The 23,420-nt window shown below is 33.6% G+C and overlaps 1 protein-coding gene across 1 annotated transcript; it reads right to left on the bottom strand.

Annotated features, from left to right (window-relative positions):
* Nucleotides 1-13,752: 13,752 nt before the first annotated feature.
* LOC107879692 (F-box only protein 13) lies at nt 13,753-15,502 on the bottom strand. The gene has a single exon (XM_016726654.2). The coding sequence runs from the start codon at nt 15,333-15,335 to the stop codon at nt 14,055-14,057; it is 1,281 nt and encodes a 426-aa protein (XP_016582140.2). The 5' UTR covers nt 15,336-15,502; the 3' UTR covers nt 13,753-14,054.
* Nucleotides 15,503-23,420: the final 7,918 nt, after the last annotated feature.

The raw sequence follows: 23,420 nt of genomic DNA, 5'->3' as shown, positions 1-23,420 counted from the left end.
CTTTTTAATCTCTGACCGATTCTTTCAGCTTAACTAGACTGAGATCTCTATCATGTTTTTCCTTTACCTCAAAAACTAGAGATGATTCTAAGCTACTCTGCATCCATACACTATCTTCTTCTGAATCGACTAAGCGGATACCTAGTCGAGCAAGCTGATGGACTTCCTAGGCTAACTTCTTCTTACCATCCTCAACATGAGCAACACTGCCCATAGACAATCTACTGAGAGCATTATCCATAACATTGAACTTGCCTGGATGATACAGAATACTCAGGTCATAATTTTTTAATAACTCTAACCACCTTCTCTAACGCAAATTCAAATATTTTTAAGAGAACACATACTGCAAGCTTTTGTGATCAGTGAATACATCAACATGCACCCCATACAAGTAATGCCTCCAAATCTTTAAGGCAAACACTATAGCTGCTAACTCGAGATCATGAGTCAGATAATTCTTTTAATGGGGCTTAAGTTGTCTAGAGACATAGGCTATGACCTTTCCTCTCTGCATAAGGACACAACCCAAACCTATTATGGATGCATCACAGTACACCACAAACCTATCTGAACCATCTGTCAAGGTAAGAACTGGGGCTGAGGTAAGTCGAGTCTTCAACTCCTAAAAACTCTTCTCATAGGAAAATGACCACTGGAACTTAACTTTCTTCTGAGTCAATCTGGACATAGAGGATGCAATAGATGAAAATCTTTCAACAAACCAATGGTAATAGCCAGCTAAACCCAAAAAACTCTTGATATCTGATGGAGAGATGGGTCTAGGCTAGTTTCTTACCATCTTGGCCTTTTAAGGATCAACTCTAATGATGACCAAGGAATGTTACTGACCTTAGCCGAAATTCGTACTTATTGAATTTGGCGAATAGCTGATGAGTTCTGAGGGTCTGGAGTACTATTCTGAGATGGTTGTATGATCATTTTCACTACGGGAGTAAACAAGAATTTCATAATTGGAGACTATAATGAACATGTCCAAGTACTACTTGAACACTCGGTTTATCAAGTCCATAAAGGCTGCTATGTGAGACTAAAGGACATGAATAAAAATTTAAAGTGACCATACTGAGTTTGGAAAGCTACTTTTAGAATGTCACATTCCCTGATCCTGAGCTGATGATGGCCTGATCTGAGGTCTATCTTAGAAAAGTAGCTGGCACCCTGAAGTTGGTCAAACAAGTCATCGATTCTAGGAAGTGGATATTTATTCTTGATGGTGACTTTGTTCAAATGATGGTAGTCTATGCACATTCTGAGAGAATCGTCTTTCTTATGAATGAATAGAACTGGTGCGCCCCACAGGGAGATGCTGGGCCTAATGAATCCCTTATCTAGGAGATCCTTTAAATGTTCTTTCAATTCTTTAAGTTTAGCTGGAGCCATTCTGTATGGCGGAATAGATATAGGCTGAGTATCTGGGAGAAGGTCTATTCTAAAGTCGATTTCCCTTTCAAGAGGAACTCTAGGAAGATCTTCAGGGAACACATCTGGAAAGTCCCTGACTATTAAAACTGACTTAAGAGTTGGAGTTTCTGAGATAGAGTATTTAACTCACACAAGATGATAGACACATCCCTTGGATATTATTTTTCTCGCTCTAAGGTACGAAATCAACTGACCCCTAAGAGCTATAGTACTACCCCTCCATTCAAGGACTGGCTCATTTGGGAACTAAAAATGAACTATTCTGTTTCTAAAATCAAGTGAGGCATAGCATGAGTGGAGACAATCCATGCCGAGAATGACATCAAAGTTTGTCATCTCTAACTCTACGATATCAACTAAAGTAACTTTTTAAGATATTATGATCGGACAATTTCTGTATACCTGTCTGGCTACAATGGAAACACCTAATAGAGTGGACACTTAAAGTAACTCTGCTACAGTTTTGGGACTGACTCCAAAATTGATGGTTATATATGAAATTACAAAAGAAAGAGAAGCTTCAGGGTTTAGTAAAGCATAAACATTTAAGTGAAAGACCTGTAACGTACTAGTAACTATGTTAGGAGAATTTTACTGATCTTGGTGGGACTAAAGAGCATATAATTTGTTCGAATGCTGACCACTGGTAGCACTGGAAGCGACCCCCTGCTGAGTTGGGCAACCGGATAGAACTAAAGACTGATGGTACTGGCTCTGTTGGTGCAAATCCCTACCTTTTTGAGTAACTACCCGATACTCCTGAATTCTATGTCCTGGCTTGCCACACCCGAAGTACACATCACTGTCCACTCTACACTCTCCCTGATGGTGTCTGCTATATTTTTGACATAGAGGATTCGTACGGGCATAGTTAACACTGCCTTGGGACTTAGATCTTGTTGTTCTATCCTGATTATTATTTCTGAATTTGGGTACAGGGCCACTGGCTGAACGCTGGGGAAGAAGACCTATGATAAAACTGAGAATGATTACCACCTTCTGACCTTGGCTGACTAAAATTAAAACTACTCATTCTAGCCCTCTTATTCCCCTTCTCTCTCTTCTTAATCTTCTGATCCTCTATCTGTTGAGCATGGACCATCAACCTAGATAAGTCCATCTCCCTAATCAGCATTGTGGTCCTATACTCCTTGACCACACTATCAGATACGCCAAATACAAACTTACTCATCTTGGACCTGCTGTCAGCTACCATATGAGGAGCATATCTAGATAATTGAGTAAACTTGTAGGAATACTCCTTCCCGCTCATGCTTCCCTATCTCAAGTTAATAAAATCTAACACCTTGGCCTCCCTCAACTCTAATGGGAAGAATCTATCTAAGAAAGTTATGGCAAACTCTTCCCATTCTAGAGGCCCTGCATCAACAACCCTATTAACCTTTCACTACTTAAACCAAGTATGTGCTACATCCTGTAACTGATATACAACCAACTTAGTACTCTCACTGGATGTCACCCCATAGCATTTGTTACCCTTTTCACCATATCTAAGAATTTATGTGAATCCTCTTCAGACTTAGATCCAGTGAAGCAAGGAAGATTCATCTGGGTGAAGTTACCAATTCTGGTTGCAGCAGTATTGGCCACTAGGTTGGCTGGAAAAGCAGCTGGTCATTCATTCTAAGCTGCTATAGAATTTGCTAGAGTGGCAAACACAATCCTGAATTCTATGTGAGAGACATGCTCGCCTAGAGGATCTGCCTAGATGGGCGAATGTGCTGGCTGGTTTCCTGTTCTTCTTCTATTCTTCTTGGTAGACATGTTCTATAAACGAAAGAAAGAAATAGATTAGATAGAGATTTTAACTTGATCTCATGCTCACTCGCACGACATGATTACTGAAAGAATGGAAACTTTTTCTAAATGCCTTGTAGCCTCTTACCCATAAGTATGGCGCACTACACACCCATACACAAGACTCTACTTGACGTGGCTTTCAGACTTTCTAGAACACTTTAAAACCTTAGGCTCTAATACCAAGTTTGTAACGCCCTAAGAGTACACCCTGGGCGTCACACGGTGCTTACAGTCTAGAGGGACCATAAGCTAACCCATGTGTTGGTACCTGCTGTAAGCACTGAATAATAATATAATAAATGTGGAAGAATAACCGATACGCCATAAGGTTTTAATAGCTGAAAAAAATACAGAATCATGAATCTGAAGAAATACTATTTGAGTCTGAATAAATACTGAAATTTGAGATAAAATTAATGATAAACTGACATGTCCGAAAGCCTCTAAACTGATTGAATATCAGTTGATGGGATAGGCCCCACCTAACTCTAACTAACTACTAGACTGAAAAGCATAAAATAAAAATAAATTTATCCTCAAAATATGAGGACTCACCACTGCTACTGCTGAGAGTCTGAGAAGTCTAAGCGTGATCTAGAAACTGAGCATCGGCACCTATGATATAATATATGATAGAGCAATAGAAAGGTAGGCGATCAGTACTTTGAATATACTGGTATGCTAAATGAGGAAGGCTGATATGCATAGTGTCATGAACAGGAATAATAATCATCTGAATATACATGTAAAACATAGAGTACAAAATAGAATTCACGAAATCTATAGATACTAAAATATGGGGAATCTATAAATACTGAGTATGCATGAAAGTCTGCAAATACTGAAGGTACATAAAATTTATAGATACTGGGAATGCTTGACCAAGCATTTAACATGAACTGAATAAAAGTTGTAAACTGAAATACTGAGATAACTGATATCTATATGCTTTGGTCAAACAGCACTAAGGCTGAATTACTGGTCTGAATTACTGGACTGAGACTGCAGAAGGTATCATCTAGCCGACATTCCCCAATCTAAGCTAATCGGGGTCCAACCTATTACCTAATTAGAAGGATGTTAGTACCGTGCCACGAGTATAAAGGCTAGCTGTATGGATCCACTACATGATATACTATCCGAAGGACTAAGGGTGTCAAGCCTGAACTGACGGGTGACCCCTGCGATATAGTTAAGCCTAATCTGATGGGTGACTTCTTATATCCTACGATGGCTACGTAGTTCTAGAGTACAGGGACTGCTACTAATGACTCTGCTTATCTGATGAGAAAGTCATCATCCCTGCACTCGCTCGGTGCTAAATCCTACTCCCAACTAAATGATACTAAAATACTAGATTGTTCTGAGCCTAACTGATTATGATATCTGACTGTTCTGATGATGCTCATAGTATGTTCTGAGGTTATTCTGAAGACACTAAAATAAGACTAAATTAACAGCTATGGTTTTTGGGTATTCAAAACCCCCGGGACTCAAAACAATAATAATAACACGATACTTAAGCTTAGAGGACATAACATGCAAGCCTTTATTAAACCTTCATTCATGTAGGCATTTTATCAAACACTTAGTGTTTCTAGTTTGAGCCACTCATGGAAAATAGAATAAAATTAAAGTAATAGCATGATTTCAACATCAATGACACTAAATCCTGAGTTAATTCAAAGAAGGACAACATTGAAATATGTGGGAGTTGATAACAATGATAACTTCATTAAAGCATGGTATAAAAATCAATATTCGTGGAAGTTCATGGAGACTCATGGTTTAAAATCACAAATTAATATCATAAATATTGAAAAGATGATAACTTTGTAATTAAAATGGATACTTGGACTCCATGGGTGAAAGAAACCCATGGATAAACATCTAACATACCTGGGTTAATGAATTTGGGAGTATTGATGGAGAGTTCGTGAGATTTTGCCTTGAATTTGAGAGCTAGAGTTCCCTTATTCTTGAGAGAATTAATTCTTTGAAGAGTATTTTTAAGAATAATGGGTATATAATGCCCTATTAGGCTTTAGTTTCATGTTTAGACGAGTTTAGGGCTTAGAAAAATCACTAAACAACCCTTGGAAAATTAAACTCAAAACTAGAAAATTGAATATCCCGATTTTTGGCCCTGACGTGATGCGCCAAGATCGCATACCCTCACTGGGAACTAAGGGCTTTGCGCGATGCGGAGGGATCACAATGCCCCTTTGATTCTGAAATTCACCCTTAGCGCGACGCGCCATTATCGCGACAACACACTGGAAAAGGATAATTGGGATTTTGGCTGGTGGAGCAATGCGGTGGTATCGCAGAGCTTCACTGGAAATTGCCAAACGTAAACTGGGTCCATGCCGTGACGTGCTACTAGCCTAAATGACGGTGTTTTACGATTGAAACTTAAAATTCCCATAACTTCTTACCCGGTTATCATATTTGGACAAATCTTACATCGTTGGAAAGCTAAGTTAATTTCCTACGCAATGGCAGGTTCTAAACTGAAAAATAATAGGTATTTTGAAAATTTTATATATGAATACTCATGTATTCAGACTTAAATTATGCTAGGGAAAAATAGGGTATTACACAGGAAAGTTTACACTTCTCCCTTTGTGGGAAGAGAATCCCATCGTCCTATTTAGGACAACAATTCTAGCAGAACATGACTCCCTTGTGTGACCATTTTTTTTATAGTGGATACACAACAAATCATCCTTGAAAGAAACATATTTTCTAAAAGGATTGTAGGTAGGATAAACACTGTGGAACCCCAACCCTCTTCTACTGTTACTAGCTAGGCTTGTCAATACTTAAGATAAAGTGGTCTCTTTCAAAGCCTTCTCAAGCTCAACCTTCACTTTAGTCAGGTCCCTCTTAAGTTTAGCACTCCTCTCAAGTGAGGCAGCCAATTCTACATTAGTCTTAGTCAATTTCTCTTACAACTCAAGTTTAATTTGAGATTTTTCATTCTTCTATTTTGAATTAACTCTAGACACTTCACTCAGTTTTTCATTCAGGGATTCATTTTCAATATATAGAGATTGGATAGTTGCTTGAAGTTCAATTACTAGCACACTTAATTCAACCATCTCCTTTTTATATTTCACAAAGTTTATCTCTAGACATTCCTTATCTCTAGTGAGATCATTAACAGTATCAATTAGTACAACAGGAAGAGACTTCAACTCTTTAAGAGAATAATTTTTAAGGTTTTTCTTTGATGTACAAGAGTGTTGCCTTATCATCTTCATCATCATCTAAATTTGCGATTAAGGCAAAGAGGGAGTCATATACTTGAACATAATCTTTCATCGCCATCATGGAGACATCTTCAAGCTGCTCAGACTCATTAATATCATAGAAAGAATTATTCAGAGCAACTATGACTTGCATTACAACCTTGTTAGCTTCATCTTTTCTGTTGTACTTTTCTAGAACCTGGTTCATGCCTCTTTCCTTCTCACTATTTTGCTTGACATACTCTTTGTATTCTACTTTGTGCAAGGGGCAGTCCTTGATGTAGTGACCAAGATTTCCATATTTGTGACATGTAATATTCCCTTTTCCATTTGTGATATATCTGCTAGATTTTCTATTTTTGGGGATGGCTCCTAACTTCTTCAATCCTTGATAACCCGCTTAGAAATGTAAGCGGTTTTCTTGTCTTTAGCACTAAGGGTTTCTTTAGTGGCCTTTAGGACCAGGTTCTTCTCCACCAGGGGCTCACTCTTTGACTTCCCAAGCTTATTCAACATCTCATAAGTTTTGAGATTGTCAATGAGCTCATCCATCATTATTGTTTTTAAGTTCCTAGCTTCAGTGATTGTATTGACCTTACTCTCCTACTGCTTTGGAAAGATACTTAGAACTTTGCAGACCTGTTTGGTGGTTTTGATACCATCGCCCAAACAGTGGAGCTTATTTGTTATACCAGTGAATCTGGTGTGCATCTCCTTAATGGACTCTCCTTCTTTCGTGGTGAAAGTCTCATATTGATTGGTCAGCATGTCTACCTTCGACTCCTTCACCTAACTAGTTCTCTCATTGGCTATATAAAAATATTCCTATATTTCTTTAGTACTTTCACAGGCAGAGATCTAATTGTACTCATCAGGACCAATACCACAAACAAGCAACTTCTTGGCCTTGTAATTCTTTGTAATCTTTCTTCTATCTGCATCATCATATTTCTTTTTCATCTTGGGAACTGTGAGGTCTCATCACCAACTTTCACTATACTTGTGGGCATAAAAGGGTCATCCTCAATAACATCCCATAGTTCTGAATCTTCAACCATGATAAAATCATGCATTCTAGTCTTTTACCGCCTATAATATTCTCCATTGAATTTAGATGGTCTAGTGGTTGACTGTACTTCTTCAAGATTTAAAGAAGCAACCATTATCAAGATCCTTCCAATGTAATAGCTTTTTTAAGAAAACCTAGCTCTGATACCAAATGAAGAGTTTTAGTGGGTTACTCCTCAACTTTGGGACCTGGTCCTAGATAGACCCAAACAGCAAAAACAAGGAGAAGCCTAATAATAAAGTATGTGGATGAATTAAATAGTAGACACAATAATTTTACGTGGAAACTCCTTACTCAAGGGATAAAAATCACGGCCTGCCTTTAGAATTTCTAAAGCTCCACTATATCCAAGAAACTTGAATACAAACTCCAACTTTCAAGGATTAAACTCCTAATCTTTATTATCCTAGTTGTAACTCTACCACAAGGAGAAAAGTGCAGTAAATCTACTATACCACACACCAGCTAGCTTTAATTAGACTGAGAGGCTAACTTTATCTTGGAAATCACCTAACTCCAGATGATAATAATGAACTGAGGTTCATACCACAACATCTACTAATAACAAACAACAATAGGAATCATTTAAAATCTCAATACAAAGACTAAAATACAACAAAAAAGTAAAATACAACTTGATGAGTCATCAGTTTCCTATTGCAAAGTGAGTCTTTAATTTAAGAATTTTGAGAGAGAGATATGTTGTAAGTATATGGAAGCTTAGTTTTCTTGTTAGAGAATATGAGCAATATATGCATGATATAAGAAAACGTAGGAGAATTCCATTGACTGAGACAAAAAGGTGGCAGCAACTTTTCACCAACTTTTGTACTTTCATCCAGCTGTGAGGTTGACTGTGATAGTGACAGGTAAGCCTAACCTATTTTCTAAGTAATAGCAGCTTTGTCATCACACAATCTCCAGAAAATAGGTCCCAACATACATTTTGTCAATCATCAAAACTGAGGACTTAACATTACCAAAGAATTAAAATCTATAAATTAAAATTACCATCAAAGTAAAAACTAAAATTTAAATCACCATGTTCTTTTCTTATCCCCAAATTTATCATCCCTTCCTCATCTCTTAACTTCACCACTTTCAATCTCTTTTTTTAGGAGCTTGCTCCTGGCCCCCTCCCTCAGAATTTATGCCAAAATATTTCTTAAAAAACTTTACATCATAAGCGATTCTAGCTTCCATGGCTAACCACCATTACTCTATCGTTTAATTATCGTCGAAAAATATTTTTTCTCAAAAAAAATAATTGTTGACAAATCATTTTCCTTTTCAATTTTTTTGACCTCTTTATCATTTCTATTAGAAAATAAATGCTATCTGCAATGAAACTCACCATCATAATCCAGTAATCAAGAAGAAGAAAAGGGAGAAACAAAAAGGAAATAGATAAAGAAGAAGAACCCAAATAAATAAAAAGAGAAAAGTAAAAAAAAATCTTTTAATTTAAAAATTTGTCAATGGTTTCTTCATTGTTTTTCTTGTTCCTCACTTTCCCTATGAGAGTGAGATACACTCATTATGCTAGATGGTCGAAAATGGTATATTTAGACCAGTTCAAAATTGTTTAAGCGGGTCATTTAAAACATTTTTAAAAAAATTGAGATAACTTTAATAGTGTCTTTATGTGTTTTCTCTTGTAATAATATAATCATACTTTCTTTTGTTCACTTCTTTGTGTGTGTGTGTATATATATATATTGAATTCACTCGGTCAAAATTCTAGATGATGACTATGGGCTGTGAAAATGGAAAAGGGCCTAAAATGCCCTTCAACTATATGAAATGGTGCAAAAATATCTTTCGTCTATCCATTAAGCCTAAAATGTCCTCCCCATTTATCTATTAGACCTAAAATGCTTTCCTCGTCTACCTATTGTGGCTATTTTGCCCTTTTATTTTGATCTAGATCAACTTGACTTTTATTCATTAATGACGTGACTTTTTTTTATTGGCCAACTAATAATTTTTCCCTAAATTTTCAACCCACCAAAACCTAATAATCTGACCCGCTTATGTTTTTCAACTAATATTTGATATTTCTCCTTCTCTCTCATCATGAAACAAAATGTGTTTTTAATGTTGGTGTTCGAATAGTTTTTTATAAATCATCTCAATAAAATAAAATAAGAAATGCATATAGTTAAATTGTCTTTTTTTTAAATATATAAACGCGACATTTCTTTTTAAAACATACTTGTTACAGATTTGAATTAAAAAAGAAACATACTTGTTAGAAAAAAATGTGTCACATAAATAGAATCGTTAAAAGTGGAAACTGACATTGAATTCGTTTTACTCCAATCAGCTGTTTGCAACATAATTTAAATTCATGGAAAATAAACTTTAACTACAAACAAAAATATGAAGAAACAAGAATTTTATTGATCAAGAATATGGGTACAAATCTGTTCCTCCCTTGATTTTTCTCTCTTGATTTTCTCCGTAATTCGAGGGTCATTAGTGGCTTATTCTCGAACATAAGATGATCTCTTTATGAATATCCCATGATTTTATGGGATATTGGAGATCCCGATCTTTTTACGAATACCCTTCAGCTTATGGGATATTCAAGATGTTACCCTTTAATTAGGCAAGATTTAGGGTAAAGTAGCTTTCTAGAACTCTAACAGAATTTGAATTCTTATTGAAGAGTCCATAAATTTTAGATATCTACAAATGCCCCCTACTTCAAGGCTTGTTGAAGTGTAGATTTGATGACGAGTTTTGAAGTACCAATAGAGCATCCATCTTTATGCGGTGGCTATATACAGATTTGCATATCTGATTTATGAGAGAAGAGATGAAGGACAGATTTGGTCTCACTGGATGTGTCAATTTGTTTGCAACATAATTTAAATTCATGAAAAATAAACTTTAACCACAAACAAAAATATGAAGAAACAAGAATTTTATTGATCAAGAATATGGATACAAATTTGTTCCTCCCTTGATTCTTCTCTTTTGATTTTCTCCGTAATTCTAGGGCCGTTAGTGGCTTATTCTCTAACATAAGATGATCTCTTTATAAATATCCCATGATTTTGTGGGATATTGGAGATCCCGATCTTTTTTACGAATACCCATCAGCTTATGAGATATTCAAGATGTCTGTTTTAAGGAATATGTTACCCTTTAAATAGGCGAGATTTAGGATAAAGTAGCTTTCTAGAACTCTAACAGAATTTAAATTCTTATTGAAGAGTCGACAAATTTTAGATGTCTACACCAGCATCAAATAAATTTCTTCCATATTGATGAAGAGTCCAAACACATATTAGATACATTGACAAAACTATGGTCCATGCATATAAAAATGAGAAGGAAAACAAATAAATAAGAATTTAATTAGGAAAAAAATAAGATCATTAATGTGGTGAAAACAATGAAAATCCATCACGAATGGCAATGCAAGACGAATTAGTATTCTCAGTGATACCTACAAATACAACAAGGCACCTTACTCATTTGATCTACATTAATATTTGAATTAATACATAATAAAAATGATCATAAACTTGACACCAAATTATAACTTTGACCTTAAACTTTGACAGTTCACAAATATGACCTTTAACTATTCAAAACTGCACAAATATGACCTCCAATCTTACGTGGCAAAACGCGTATTCAACACGCAAAACTGGCCGCGTCCAGCTTAAAATCTAAGGGCATAATACATAAATATGACCTTAAACTTTGACAGTGCACAAATATGACCTTTAAATGACTCTTCACTATATTTTTTTATTATTTTCGGCTCAAAGATGAAAATGGCATCTAATTTCTTTTGTCATTGCGGAAAAAGAGTAATATTGAAGATTTATTAATTAGGCGGGTCAGCTTCATACGAAAAAATCGAGCAGGTATGTATATATATATTATAAAGTAGAGGATGAATTTAAGTTATATAATATATCTAAATATTATTTATTTAAATATTAAATTAATGATGAAACTAAACTAATAATAATAAAATTTATAGTTTTAATAAAACGTTATTAAATTAATGTTATTAAGGATAGTAGTAGTAGTATATTAAATTAACGTTATCAAATTAATGTAATTAAAATGTTATTAAATTAATGTTATTAAAACGCTATTAAATTAACGAGGGGCGGAGCTACGTGGTTGCCATGGGGTTCACCCGAACCCCCTCGATAAAAAAATTACGTTGTAAATATATAAGATAGAAAATGTATATTTATGTACGTATATTAATGTTGAACCACATGAAACAAGGCACTTAGATAGCCCAGTGGTGTTATTTGCTCTTCTTGGGGGCTTCCTTCAGCCTACTGTGTGGGTTCGATCCCTGCTAGTGGCTATTTTTTTTAATTAAAAAAAAAACTAGGTGTTGTTGCTATAGAAATAAATAAAATAATAATAATAATAATAATAATAATAATAATAATAATTTTAAATTAGAAAAAAAGTTAGGTGTTGCTACTATAAAAATAAATAAAAAAAATTATTAATAATAATAATAACAGCAACAACAACAACAACAACAATAATAATAATAATAAAAAAAACGACGTCGTTTTAACACAAAAAATAAAACTTTGACAGTGCACAAATATGACCTTTAACTAATCAAAACTGCACAAATATGACCTCTATCCAAGTCAGCCCTTTTAACAATGTGGCACCGCGTGATCGGATTACCTTTCCACGTAGGCGCGAGTGAGACTCATGCATGGGGTTACAAAATCGGAGGTTATATTTGTTCAGGTTTTGAATAGTTAAAGGTCTTATTTGTGCACTATCAAAGTTTAAGGTCAAAGTTATAATTTGGTGTCAAATTTAGGGTCATTTTTATGTATTAACTCTTAATATTTTGATCCTATTTAAGTTGTTGAAATATCATAGGCGAAGCTACATTTTAAGCTTACAAATTCTGAGTTTTAAAACAAATTAAATTAATAGCTTCTGAATAAATTATTTATACATATAGAGTGAATTAATTCAAACTCATAAGTAGAATTGTAGCCCGATCCTGATGAAAATATTTATAATTGATAGCTCGTGGAACTAAGTTCCAAATAATAGAGTATGCAATATCTTTCTATTGCATTTCCAAATAATATTGTAATATGTACTATGTCTCTATAGCATTGAAATTTGAACAAATATTTTATTCTCCTATTTTTTAAATCTAGAATACTGCTAAGCATCCTTCTCATCAGTTATAAAATAATATACCGTTTATCGGCTATGTGCAGATTTTGTTTCGTGATGTGAGAGAACAAGAAACATCAAACATGATTGAAAAACTTAAGCGGGTCGTGTTATTAGGTTTGGGTGGGTTGGAATTTTAGAGGGAAATTAATTATTATAATTAATTATTAGTTGGTCAATAAAAAAAAGTTACGTTATTAATAAATTAATGTCGAATTGATCTGTTAAATAAAATGGCAAAATAGTCCTAATAGATATATGGAGAGCGCATTTTAGGCCTAATAAATAGATGGCAGGACATTTTAGACTCAATAGATAAATGGAACGCATTTTTGCATCATTTCATATAATTGAACGACATTTTAGGTCATTTTCCACTGTGAAAATGAAATGGAGCTCTACTCGATGTTGCTGTTTAGCATGATGGTTTTTAGTCATGGGCAGCGGCGGAGCCAGCCTTCTGTTTGGGGGTTCGTCCAAACCCCCTTCGACGAAAAAATATACTATTTATACATGATTAAAATTACTTTTTATGTGGTTATAGTAGGTGTTGAACCCCCTTCGACTAAATTTTCTTTAAATGTGGAACCCCTTAGTTGAAATTCTAAGTTTTCTTTGAATATGAAACCCCCTTCGTTGAAATTCTGGCTCCATCTCTGATCATGGGTGAGGTATGACGATCAATGGTGAGGAATTGGAATGAATTTCTGAGTCCATTCTTTGTCAATGGACTTGTCTATTTTTGTGTGTGAAAGGTGAGTTTTAGACTTAGCTACAGTCTGCTATTTTTTTAGAATAAAAATAGGAAATGAAGTGAACCTTGTTAATAACAATAAATTGAACTATCTAACGCCATATCTCTTATCGAATCGTACTTCTGTGCCAATTCTCCTTTTAAATCAAGGTTCGGATTTCTGAATGAGTAGAATTTTTGGGTGTATCACTTTCATTTCAAATAAGACATTTTCAGCAATAATATCAATTCATTTAAAAGAAAAACAGAAAAATATTATACAAACTATAGTGAATTATTCCAAAGTAACAAGAAAAATATCCTAAAAAAATAAAGTGAAAAGTACAACAACTAGGGAAAAAAAAGGAATGAAGAATCCCACTACATTTTCCTTCTTGTCAAATCGAATAATTTCTTATTATTAACTTTGAAGAGGAGCCTTGGTAAAGTTACTCTGTGGTCTGGTCCTTATGGGATGATGCTGCACATAGCGTGAGCCTAGTGGACCGAGCTGTCGTTTAGCTTTGTTCTCTCACGCAGAAGCTTCAATCCTAGGCTGAAAAGAGAATGCGCAACTGAATTTCCTGGAATAGCCATCAACTCCACTACTACAAGCAGGCAATTCAGTCCACTCATTTCCATCCAATCTGCACAAGAAATACCTACAACTCTCATCATCAGCACAGGAAATGCAGACAAGCATGTGTTCACCAGTTCCTCCTCCAGTGCAGTTGATATCCACTTTCTTGCCATAAAATTCATGAGAAATTGCTGCTGGCATTGCTAACACCTGATTCCAAATCCATTCTTTTTCATCAAATTTCCATACTCTGAGGCTTGCTGTTTCAAGGAATTCAGACAGCACAACCGTAAACAACTCCCCTCCACATTCAACTAAGTCGATTGAGTATTCTTGATGAAGTGGGAGCAATCTTTGGTACTCGAAAAAGTTCTTTTCAGTAAGATTGCAAGCAACCACTTTCCCTGAAGAGTTCAAGAAACAGAGAATTTCTTGGCCATTGCCGCCTTTCGTGGTGGTGGTTATTGAAGAGTATTGCTTACATGGGTTTTTTTGAATTTCCGTTGCTACTACATTCCCACATTTACTCAAGAAATAGAACATTTGATCATCGTCTTCTTCTTCATCATCATCGTCAGTACTGCACGATTGAGCTGCAGGGTAGCTAGGAGATTTTTTGCTCAATATTGCAGAGTCTTCCCAGCTACCTGTCGTGGAATTGTATACTCTGAAGGAAAGATTCGGAATCTCTCCGAAAATCAAGAAGAGTTTGTATGATTCCTGAGAGGAAATCATCCCAATGGCACAAAGGGTATCTGAATAATCCAATGAAGGAAGCTTACGACACGAGGAAGTAACAGGGTTAAAGATAGTGAATTCACCCTTATCGCCGTTATACAAACAGAGGAGTCCAGCAGAAGCAGCAACAGGAAGGAAATTCGACTCATTTTGTTGTTTTTCTTTGAGAAAATTAGATGGATAGGTGAAGAATTTCCAGTTCATTTCAGAAGAATCATAGACAAAGTGTTGTTGATTCTTGAAATGGGATGATTGTGAAGAATCAACCATGTAGAACCAAGGTTCTCTTGATGGGACTTGAGAGCAAGCATGGTGGAAAGCAGGGGAAGTAGCAGCAGATTTCCATCTCTTGCATACAGAGGCTAATCGAAGAAAAGTTGAAGTTGGTAGCCGCGAAAGAACTCTTTCAAGAAGATCTTGATTAAGTTTATCCAGTGGAAAAACAAGAGCTCCATTTTCAGGTGACTTCCTCTTTAGATTTCTCATAGAGGCCATTGGACTTTGGAAGAGTGAATCGCTTAGATTGGTATAGAGAGAAGTAATTTCGTAGTATGGACTGTGGAGTTTGACATATGAAAGGGTTGGACTTGGATTATAAAGAGTGGTAAAAGGGCAGAGAAAAGTGGAGTGGTTGGTTGTCGGGGGGTGTGGGGAAGCTTCGTAAAGGATCTCTGTTTTTTTTTTTTTTTTTTTTTTTTTTGTATTTCAATTGCGTTGACAATTGAGTTAAAGTAAAAGAGACTTAGAACACTTTGCATATTGACAAAGAGCATCTCATGTTCCCATCCAATGTTGGTTTCCTGTTTCACAACCAATCAACCAAATTGACATAGTAATTATTTGTAACTATACTCTTGTATTGAATAGCTTTTTCTTTTTAATAATACTCCGTTGTCAAGAATTATCTGATAAATAAGAATAATTTAGTAAATTATATCTACTATTTATTTATTTTTCTTAATAAACATAAAATGAGCTAAAATATTAGTTATTTTGAAACGAAGAAAGTATCCACCAACAACTAATTTGCAATTCTTAGGCTTAATTGGATTGGCATTGCTAATAATGCGCTAACGGATAGCACTTTCTATCATAAATTTATTACAAAACAACAACAATAAAAAAAATATCAATAAAAAATTTAGTGAAATCTCAAATCTGAAAAAAATAGTGTGTATACATAACTTATTCCTATCGTAAATTTATTAATTTGCAAAATTCAAACCTGAAACGGTTGATGAAAATTGAAAATATCTTGTGAACTATATCACAATGTTTGATAGTAAGGTGTTTGTCTAACTAGACACTAGTAGAATAAGAGCTTAGAGATAAAGATGAATATCTAAAATTTTCTTTTTTTTGGGATTACTTTGTAGACAACAATTTGAGAAGTGAACCATAATATGCGAAGTTTAAAGACATCATTACAGATCAAAAATAATAATAATAATAAAGCTCATCACACATTATAGACAAATGCTGCAGGATAACATTCAAACAAAGATATAGAGGAAAATTAAAAAATAGGTTACCGACATAGAGGAAAAGGAAGTGGAATAAAGAACAACGAAAATAAAGCAACCAATTCTAATTTCTAAGTAGTCCTACAGATATACACTTGTTGAAACTCGAAAAGAAGTTTTTAGGCTGCTGTTAAAAAATAATACCCTCTCCGTTTTAAGATAATCTCACGGACCAGTTTTCATTCCTGGAAAAACCATTTTCAAAAAAAAAAAAAAAACTAACTCAAAAATCATTTCACTATATAACCAATTTTTTGAAGAAAAAAAAAAATCTATATCCACAACGGGTCGTTGACAATGTGAATTGACTATAACCAATTCCACCAGACAACTCATTACAATATTGATTATACTGAATTTACGATAGAACTCAAATCATGCGTTTGTTAATATTTCTACTCCAATCATCATTTTGACGGACCCCCAACCCATGGGAATTTTGTCTCTTCTCTTTGTCACGGAATAATAGTAAAACTTAGACCTTATTACAATTCATGTTCTCAACTCAAATGGTCACTCAATTATGAATTTTTATTTCAAAAAATTAATTAAATTTAATTTTTACTTTAAAAATCATTCAATTATAAATTTTTATTTTAAAAAGTTCATAATTAAATGACCTTTGAGATAAAAATCAAAGTTGAGTAATTTTCTATAATAAAATTCATAATTAAATAATTATTTGAGTTATTAACTCCACTGAATGAGCATAAATAGTTTTTAAAATAAAAATTTGATACTGTTTTATTTCGTATTTGATATTTAGTTTTATGATAAATTGTATTAGGCTTTATAATTAATATTGAAATTAATTATTTAGTTTTATGATAAATTGTACTAGGCTTTATAATTAATATTGGGATTAATTATCTGTGTTAGAGAATGAAATAGTAATATCATAATTATTTATTTTGACACAAAATAATAAAAATGATAGAAATATTTTTGAGGTTTTCAAATCCTTTTTCTACTAAGTAAGATGGGGGGCATTATCCGAAACAACTTCTTGTTAAAAGTTATGCTATGTTATTTTTACTTCAACAAAGTAAATAACTAATATTTTCCCTCCATTTTTACTTATTTAGTATATTAAAAATAATTATCTAACATTACTTATGCGGTTTACAAAATAAACTCTGTTATTTTTTTATTAATATTTAGATAACTTATAATTAATAGAGTTGATATAATAAAATTATCTTTTTATTTATTGTTTTTTAAAGGATGTATCAAGTCAAATAAAGACAATTAAGGATGGACGGGGGAGTGAAAAATAATACTTCCTCAATTTTACCGTTATTTACTTGGCACACCCCCTCAGACAGAGGCGGAGCTAGCCTATTAAAGGGGGTTCGCTTCAACGGAAAATTATATTATTAATACATGGTTAAATTTTTATTTTTATTTATATATTCTAGATGTTGAACCCCCTTCGATGAGTTTTTCTTCAGATTTTGAACCCCTAAGCAAAAATTCTGACTCCGCCTCTGCTCCGAAAATTTTAATCAGAGGTGTATTTTACTAAATTAATATTAATAATATTTGAAACTATAAATTTAACTATCACAATACTATCTTATATAGTACTAGTTATTCAGTAATAAAAATAACATTAAAAAGGATTAATAAAACTCTCTTAATTTATAAAAATAAATAATTAAATTAAAATATATATTTTTAATAAAAAACTAAATAAAATAAAATGAAGTATCATAAATAACTAAATCCAATATAGTATACAAAGTTCCAAACATAACTTATCTAAAACTAAAGGAGCCTCTAATGTGAAGACTCCAATGTAGTTGAGAAAGTATGCTTTGTAAGAAATAGGTAAAATAATTCTTTCAAAGGAAAAGAAGCAAGCACATGGACAGAGAGAAAAAGAGAGTGAGTGAAATATTTTTTAATGCTGTGTCACGAGTGGGCTAAAGGGAAAAAGAGAGGTGGGGTAATGAGCCCTACCATTGAAGGGAACCATAAACTAACGATGAAAAAGTCTTTTATCTCTCTCTCGTGAGGTTGTCATTGTCATTACTCATCAAGTCGCCGCTCCCCTCTCACTTTTCATGCAAATACAAGAGAAGATTTAGTTGAAACGCTATTTTGAGAAATATATATTATTTTATTTTTTATTTAAATTTTTAGGTTTTGGATAAAGTGATGGAAAATGGATTAAAGTGTTTAAAAAAAAAAAAATTTGACACCCTTTATATATTTATTAAATATTTTTTTAACCCCACTTTTTATTAAATATCAAAAAAAAAAATTATCTCTCCTTACTCCCGGTCACAAAATCATGACCATTTCTCTTTCCTCTTCCCCTAACTTTTATTTTTCATTTTTATCTTTTCTAAAGCTTTAAGATCTTTTATCTTCCACATTAAATAATTTCTCTTCATTTTTCGAGTAATTTGTGCGTCATATTGATGGTTTTTTTTTTATTTTTTTCGATTTTGATTTGTGGTAATTGAGTTGATTTTGGAGATTTTTTTTTTTGAAAGAAGGGGATTTATTTTACTGATTTTTTTATTTTTAAGTTAGTATTTATTTGGTTGTTGATGAATTATGATTGTTCTTGTTGATTGTATGGTGAAATTTTTTTGCAAATTTAATTGGCTAATGTGTCAAAAATTCGGATGTTGTTGTATTAATAGATCGTTCGGTTGATTAGGTATTTGTTTGATTTGGATGGAAAAAGCTGAAATTTAAAAAAAAAAATTGAAAGTAGACTTTAATGAAAATCTGTGTTTTTAAGTTGATATTTGTTTTGATTGTTGATAGATTATGATTGTTCTTGTCGATTATATGTTGAAATTTTTTTCGCGAATTTAATCAGCAAATGTGCCAAGAAATTTGGATGTTGTTCTGTTAATAGACTGTTCAGTTGATTAGGCATTTGTTTAGTCTGGATGGAAAAAACTGAAACCTTTTTAAAAAATGAAACTTAATTTTATTGAAAATCTATGTTTTTAAGTTGATATTTGTTTGATTGTTGACGGATTATGATTGTCCTTGTCGAGTGCATGGTGAAATTTTTTTGCGAATTTAATCGGTTGATGTGTCAAAAAATTCAGATGTTGTTCTGTTAATAGACCATTCGATTGATTAGATATTTGTTTGGTTTGAATGGAAAAAATTGAAATCTTTTTTAAAAAATAGAATTTAGTTTTACTGAAAATATGTGCTTTTAAGTTGATATTTGTTTGATTGTTGATGAATTATGGTTGTCCTTGCCAATTGTATGGTAAAAAAAATTTCAAATTTCATCGGTTAATGTGCCAGAAATCTGGACAATGAGAACAAGTTCATTTATGATCCTAGACTTAATAGACTCTAGTCGTCTTTTTCTTACCTGATTTTCGTACAATACTTGATATCGCTTTTCCGACAACCACCGAAATTATGCAACGGATGAAAGCTTTGAAACAAGCTAAGGAATGTTCCAAATGAGAAAGAGAGACATTGATATTGTTGAATCAAAATGAGAAAGGTATGAATAAATGAACATGGAGGAGCTCAAAAAGGTCCATGTCATTTATATAGTAGGGCTATCAAAAATGTGACCGTTGAAAAAGGTCTAAAGAATATTTATGTCTTCTATAATCGATTAATAAAGTTTAGTATAAACTCTATCATTGTATGCCTGAAAGAGTTGTAATTATAAACAACACATAGTTGGAGCTTCTTAAAATTGACGAAGTAAAAAAGGATTGAAGAAATACTAGATTATGCAAATTATTTATTATATACTGACACCGTTGTTGATTTCTACACATGATAGATAGATTATAAATATTTTGAGAAGTCGATTATTCACCTATTCATAGGTCTAGGATCAACTATCTGAATATATGAACAACTTAAAATAATGACAAAAAAAGAGAAATTAAATTAAATTAAATTAAAGTGTGATAATTAACATCTTTCGAACATTGTAAAACAATTAGATACATTAATTGTGACAGCAAATCACTTTTGAACATGATCAAGTGATATTTAAGGCATGCTATAGTCGTAAATTGGTGAGATGAGACTAAAAAGGGAAGAAATAAAATAAAATAAAATAAATAAGCACCATTCAAGCAATTTAAAACAACTAGATCAACAAATGATATTAGACGTGTCTAATAAGTATAAAGAAGAGTGATGGTTGTGACTTGTGGGTGTTCATGAGTGTCACGACCCAAAAACGAGGGTCATGATGGAACTTATCGCGGTGTACCTTGACAAGTAAGCCTATCACTCATACTGATATGAAAAGAAGAAAAGACGAAAATATCCCACGGTAAGACTTCTAGAACGAAGTCGAACCATATAAGTAATCACAACAATGCGGAAAGAACTTATCCAAAATACCAATCATGCCCAAAATCAGGTGTCAATAGTGTAAGAACTACTAATATAATTCAAGAGTCAAATATATCGGAAAAATAAACACAAAAGGAATAATATCTGTCTCCGAATACTAATGAAGACATAACTACTTTAGAAATATAGAGGTGAACTTCGGATGCATGAATATCCAACCGCTACCTTAAAAGCTCCAACAATCACCCGAGTCAAGAAATCTGAGGCGCACTCGAGCTAGGACCTGCACCGAAAGGGCGCAGTAGGCATGAGTACGGTCCACTTGTACTCAGTAGGTATCATAGGCCGACCATGCAAAGTAGTAAATAAAGCATACAAAATATACGCTAAAGGCATGCCACCTGCAATCAGAAAATTTTTCACAATGGTAGCCTACACCGCTTGCACTAACAATTCTAATATATATCGCATATATTTCAACGATACAACAAGATATAGAACACAAGTATACATTATGTCACATATAAATAGAACCATTGAGAACATGTATATACAAGATCATCAAATACAATTAAAAGAAGATAAGACAAATACATAGATGACAAGTCAATAAGGCAATACAACACAAAATCAACACAATAAAATAAGTGCAATGTATGTGATAATGATGATGATGATGCACGAGGTCGTCACACAACCTTCGGGATCGTCGCACAATCCCCTTATACACCTACGGAGCTAAAGTTTCACGACGTTGGATCCATGGGGGGTTCGTCAACCAATATACAATCCACATATCTCATATCTTCTTTCTGGCATATCTCTCGAAAAGGGTTTTATAAGGTGTTATGATATTTTCTTAAAAAGGTGCTGCCAGTGTTTCTTAGATGTTGCCACAGTGGTACCACTGTTTCATGAATGAGTATGATATGAAGATGTAATGCTCACAACCAATCACAATGAGTATTTCCACAACCAATCACATGATATATTTCCACAACCAACCACAATGATATATTCCTACAACCACACGAGCCAATATCCACTTATTATTTTTGTTTCATCCATGAATTTTCACATGTCTCGTATGTCAATAAAGTACGAATATAATTACAATACAACAATGGTATCACATTACACAACACAATACAATTATTCACATGTATTCAAGGCTATCAATATCACATAGGACCTCACACGGTCAAACATATTACATAATATCTCAATTTCGATAATTACATCACATATAGGCCCCTACACGGGCACAACTCATAGATAGTCATTTTTCATGATTAGTTCTTACACTTCACATGTATTTTGTACCATCATTTACTACCCAACCTAGTCTGAAGAGTTTAGTCATAACCTACTTCGAAGTTGAAACCGATTTGCTACACTTGAACCCACAACCTTACTTTTCACGAATAATCTTGAACTCCACTAAAAATATCAAATATGAAATCTACGCATCAATACAAAATCAACAACACCCATATTGACTACTTTAGATTCGGAGTCAAAACGGACCCCCAAAATAGATTTTCGAAAAAGAAGGGTAAAAGAGAACTTTACTTCAAAAATATGTTCCCCATATTTTTAGGAACCTACAGTTGAAAACCCAGGCTAAATTGAATCAAAAACGGGGTTCAAATCGAAGAAAAACCATTTTGAGCTTTACCGGGTAAAATCTCTGAAATCCGGGTTAAAATAAAAAATCGAAGTTGTTTTGAAGGTTAAATTGATGAAAAACTAGTAATTATAAGATAAAAATATTATTCAAGTGAAAAGGAGAGAAATTTTGGTTTAAAATCATGTCCTAAGATTTTTAGGGTTTTGAGGAATTTATCAAGAAATTATTAAGAAAAAAAGTGAATTCTTACCTTAAATCCGTGATAAAACCAAGAAATAGATGTTAATCTATCTTCCCAAGCTCCCACAAACTTCACTTTTAAGCTCCCAAACTCTTTAGGGTTTAACTCTCAAGAGGTAAGATGAAAAATGAGCTAAATGAGCCAAAAATGGTGAAAAACCTGCTACTTATTGCAGATATTCTGCAATAGCTGTGCAGTTTTTTTTTTCCTTAAGTCGAAATGGATTTCGACGGGGTGTCCGGGATTCATTCGGAGTTTGATTTATGCAAACGAACTATGCAACCACACTAAATTTGATATTTCGGATGCGATGCCGATATCAGATTTTCAAAAAAATATTGTTTTCATAAAGTTGACCCCCAAAACCCAAAATTATAATTTTCCAAACCGAGGGTCGAAATGAGATTTAAAACTCGTAAAATCATACCAAATATGCTAACACCCTAAAATTGATATTCTGGATCTACTGGTAAAGTCGTATTTTCCATCTGAGATCATTTCGATCAAATGTGGGTCCCACACCCATATTTCTAATTTTTCAACTTTCCGACCAATAGGTCGAAATGAGTTCGGGTGCACCGGGACCCGAACCAAAGGTCTACCTAGCCTAAAATCGATATTCTGAAGCTGCTGACGCAGTCCGTTCAGGTATCTGTTGCACGGATCAAAAGATATCCATATAAGTACAAAATAAGGCTCTCGAAGTCATCGAAAACTACAATATTGCATAAATGATATCAAAATGCATCAAAAATCATGTCAATCACTCCCACACCCCAAAAATATCATAATGCAACTACGGGGAGGGGTAAAATAGTCAAATCTAATAAAATCACAAATTTTACATATTTTATAAAAATTTTAGGGCGTTACATCAT

The sequence above is a fragment of the Capsicum annuum genome, chromosome 8 (genome assembly GCF_002878395.1).
Source record: "Capsicum annuum cultivar UCD-10X-F1 chromosome 8, UCD10Xv1.1, whole genome shotgun sequence".
In the NCBI taxonomy this organism is placed as follows: domain Eukaryota; kingdom Viridiplantae; phylum Streptophyta; class Magnoliopsida; order Solanales; family Solanaceae; genus Capsicum; species Capsicum annuum.
This window is presented reverse-complemented; position numbering and strand designations above follow the sequence as displayed.